Raw genomic sequence first — 3,161 nt, 5'->3', positions numbered from 1 at the left:
ATTGATTTTCAAGGGTTTAAAGGTGAAAATAAAATGTGATTTTTGGCTTTCGAAACATAATTTCATTACAAAGTTAATAGATCAGCTTACAAAGCATTAGTTGAATACAACTAAAGGCATACAGCAATCAAAGCATAACTTGAATACAAGTAAAGGCATACATCAATCAAAGCATAACTTGAATTTACAACTAATTTAGGCGTATATCAATCAGAGGTGTGCCCCAAATTGATCCATGATGAATAGTCAGGGATATATATATTAATTGGTACTAATTAGCGTGGAAAGACAGAATAAACTGACAGCTTATATAATGCATGCCTTGGAAAACTACATCTAAGCACCTGCAATGTTTTTAGGGTTGGTAATCAGCAGCCTTTGGCTCAACATAAGATCTAGCCATGAAGGCATTGATGGTCTGTATGTTCATTTTGACAGCCTGGATGTATGCAGTCAATTGATTAGAAGTGGAGCCGATATGTTGAAGCATCACATCGTGGACAGGGCTAGCATTCATCGTCATCATCATCATCATGTTACTCATATTGGCCGGATATGGCCATTGGCAATGCGGTCGTTGACACTGCTCATGGCCTCTTGCCCCATGTTTCTTCTTTTTCTTCTCTTCTACTGTCTTTGTGGAGTTTACCTTCTTCTTCTTCTTCTTATGCTTCTGCTTTTTCCTCTTCTCCATTAAATCTCGTACGATCAGATCTGAAGTATTATCCCTCGACATCGACATAGCTTCGCCATTGTTTTCTGCTAATTTGTCTTTCTGCAGCTCATCATGCATCCCATTTTCACCATTTTGGATGGCTTCTTCTTTAAGCAGACATGTCGCTTCATTTTGTGGCAGCCTAGCATGTGCTATTTCTTTGAGATCAACGAAGACATCGCCTCGGTTAGCATCTTCTCGATGTGAGCAATTCTCCGGCAACATGCTGCCAAAGCTAAAGGTTTCCAAATCCTTGTTATCCTTGCTCAAGGAGGCAGTCTCAATGTTCATTAGTCTCTCTCGTTGTGATGTTCTGGGCCTGTTCTTTCTGGCAGTTTCATTGGCATTACCGTTCTCTGCAGAATCTCTATTCTCGCCCTGTAAAGTCCTAGGGCTTTTCCTTGTAGCTGTTACACTAGCTTTCCCATTGTTAGCATAATCCTGAGATGAGGCTCCTGCAATGTCCTTTGATGCCTCTCTCTTCATCTTCTTGCCCCCTTCACATTCATGGCAAGCTTCCTCTATAGTCTCTTCTTCCTCTTGATCTGCTTCTGCTTTCTCCTCCACTGACCATGCCCTAGTCCCATCATCTAACCCGGTCTCTTGAAAGAACTTGTCCACATCTTCATACAGCTCATTCCTGAAACTGAAAGGAAGCTTCATCTTCTTTCTCTGATCGGCCGACATGGACTCAAAAGGGGGGTCATTCCCTGCCATCTTCCATGCCTTGATCCGCCTGAAGGAGCTCTTGATGTGCCCAAACTTGGAGGAGGCCTTGCCTGCATCCCGCAACATGAAGCCATCGCTGCGCATGTGCTCGGAGATGACATGCCAGCGAGCATCTCCGTGCCAGCGGTCATCGAAGAAGCACTTGGTCGCGGCTCGGATCAAGCTCTGAATCTCCTCGAGGCTCCAGAGGGCCCGGCCGTTCGCTCTTGAGGAGGTATTGTCTGTGTCCTCTCTTTCCATCTTCTGGCTTGAAGAAGAGTCGTCTAGATGGTCAGGTGTCTCTGTTTGCTTTGCCTCAGCCTCGTTTGCTTCAGCAGCAGCAGCAACAGCTTTGTCTCCTGCTTGTATTGCCATCCCTGCTCTGAGAGAGAGAGAGAGAGACTTGCATGCCTCTAGGTGTACACCTTAAGTGTTCCTTTTAGTAGATCATCCAGTTTCACATCTCCTGACCCACTCTTCCCGAGTGACAGTTGCCTGATTAGGCCTCTTGAACATGGCCAACTTATTAATATCATTAAGCGGTACTCGAGAGACTCTCTCACTTAGCCTAATATGTGCTTGATTCAGCCAAATTTTTGAGTGTCTTTGCCTCATTAAGCTAACTAGTCTCATTAGACCTCCCCAAAGGCCAGCTTACTAATATCCAAAAGCGCCTTTCGTGCCTAGTGCCAATCTCATTCATAACTATCGTCTGTGCCAACCATCCACACCTCAAGTTGAGTCCATATCCTAGAGCATAGGTTGTGCTACAATGGCCGTCAATTCTTTTGCTTGCTAAAATCCATGCTTTTACACATTCTCATGGAGGCCTCTACTCGAATCTATAGCATGTCCATCCATGCTTCTACATGTCCATACCCAAGAGCGCTCTCTCTCTCTCTCTCTCTCTCTCTCTCTCTCTCTCTCTCTCTCTCTCTCTCTCTCTCTCTCTCTCTCTCTCTCTCTCTCTCTCTCTCTCTCTACATAACTATGAGCCTCCACTCACCATAGCATCCACTATACATCCATGCATGAATGTTCAATTTGTGGGGAAGGACACGAGGCGTAGTTGGGGGACAAGGCAATTTGGCACTCCTTAATATCTTGGGTGCAAGATGGCAAGGTATTGCACATGTTCATGAGGTTTAATTAGCACATCAAGTACCAACACTATGATGATCCTTGAGGTGGCCTTAGCAAGCACCACTAAACATTCATATATTGTCTTACAAAGATATTGAAATTATTAGTGGTGTTATTAACTAATTGTGTATGTTAGGGTTCCTTTCAAGGATGATCCCATCTTGTCCATAGTCCACAATTCCTCAAGAAGACTTCATCTGACTCATCTTCATCATGGGGAACCATTTCCACTACTCCCACATACTATTGGCACATGAAGATGTCGAGCATAACAAGCTACATAGCATTGGACACAATGATGATGGATAGGGTTCCTTTCAAGGATGATCCCATCTTACAAAGATATTGACATTATTAGTGGTGTTATTAACTAATTGTGTATGTTAGGGTTCCTTTCAAGGATGATCCCATCTTGTCCATAGTCCACAATTCCTCAAGAAGACTTCATCTGACTCATCTTCATCATGGGGAACCATTTCCACTACTCCCACATACTATTGGCACATGAAGATGTCGAGCATAACAAGCTACATAGCATTGGACACAATGATGATGGATAGGAGGGAATGGAAGCTCAGAAAGGTTATCCAATGGA

The 3,161-nt window shown here is 43.8% G+C and overlaps 1 protein-coding gene across 1 annotated transcript; it reads right to left on the bottom strand.

The window, feature by feature from the left end:
• Positions 1–253: 253 nt before the first annotated feature.
• Positions 254–1,819, bottom strand: LOC148031194 (uncharacterized). Its single transcript, XM_087684730.1, has one exon. It carries the CDS (start codon positions 1,796–1,798, stop codon positions 356–358), a length of 1,443 nt encoding a protein of 480 aa, XP_087540856.1. The 5' UTR covers positions 1,799–1,819; the 3' UTR covers positions 254–355.
• Between the last annotated feature and the right edge of the window lie 1,342 nt (positions 1,820–3,161).

Source organism: Lygodium microphyllum, chromosome 9 (genome assembly GCF_053477565.2).
Source record: "Lygodium microphyllum isolate KBCC chromosome 9, Lygodium_microphyllum_v1.1.10, whole genome shotgun sequence".
NCBI lineage: Eukaryota > Viridiplantae > Streptophyta > Polypodiopsida > Schizaeales > Lygodiaceae > Lygodium > Lygodium microphyllum.
The sequence above is the reverse complement of the archived record's forward strand: the minus strand, read 5'-3'. Positions and strand labels throughout refer to the sequence as shown.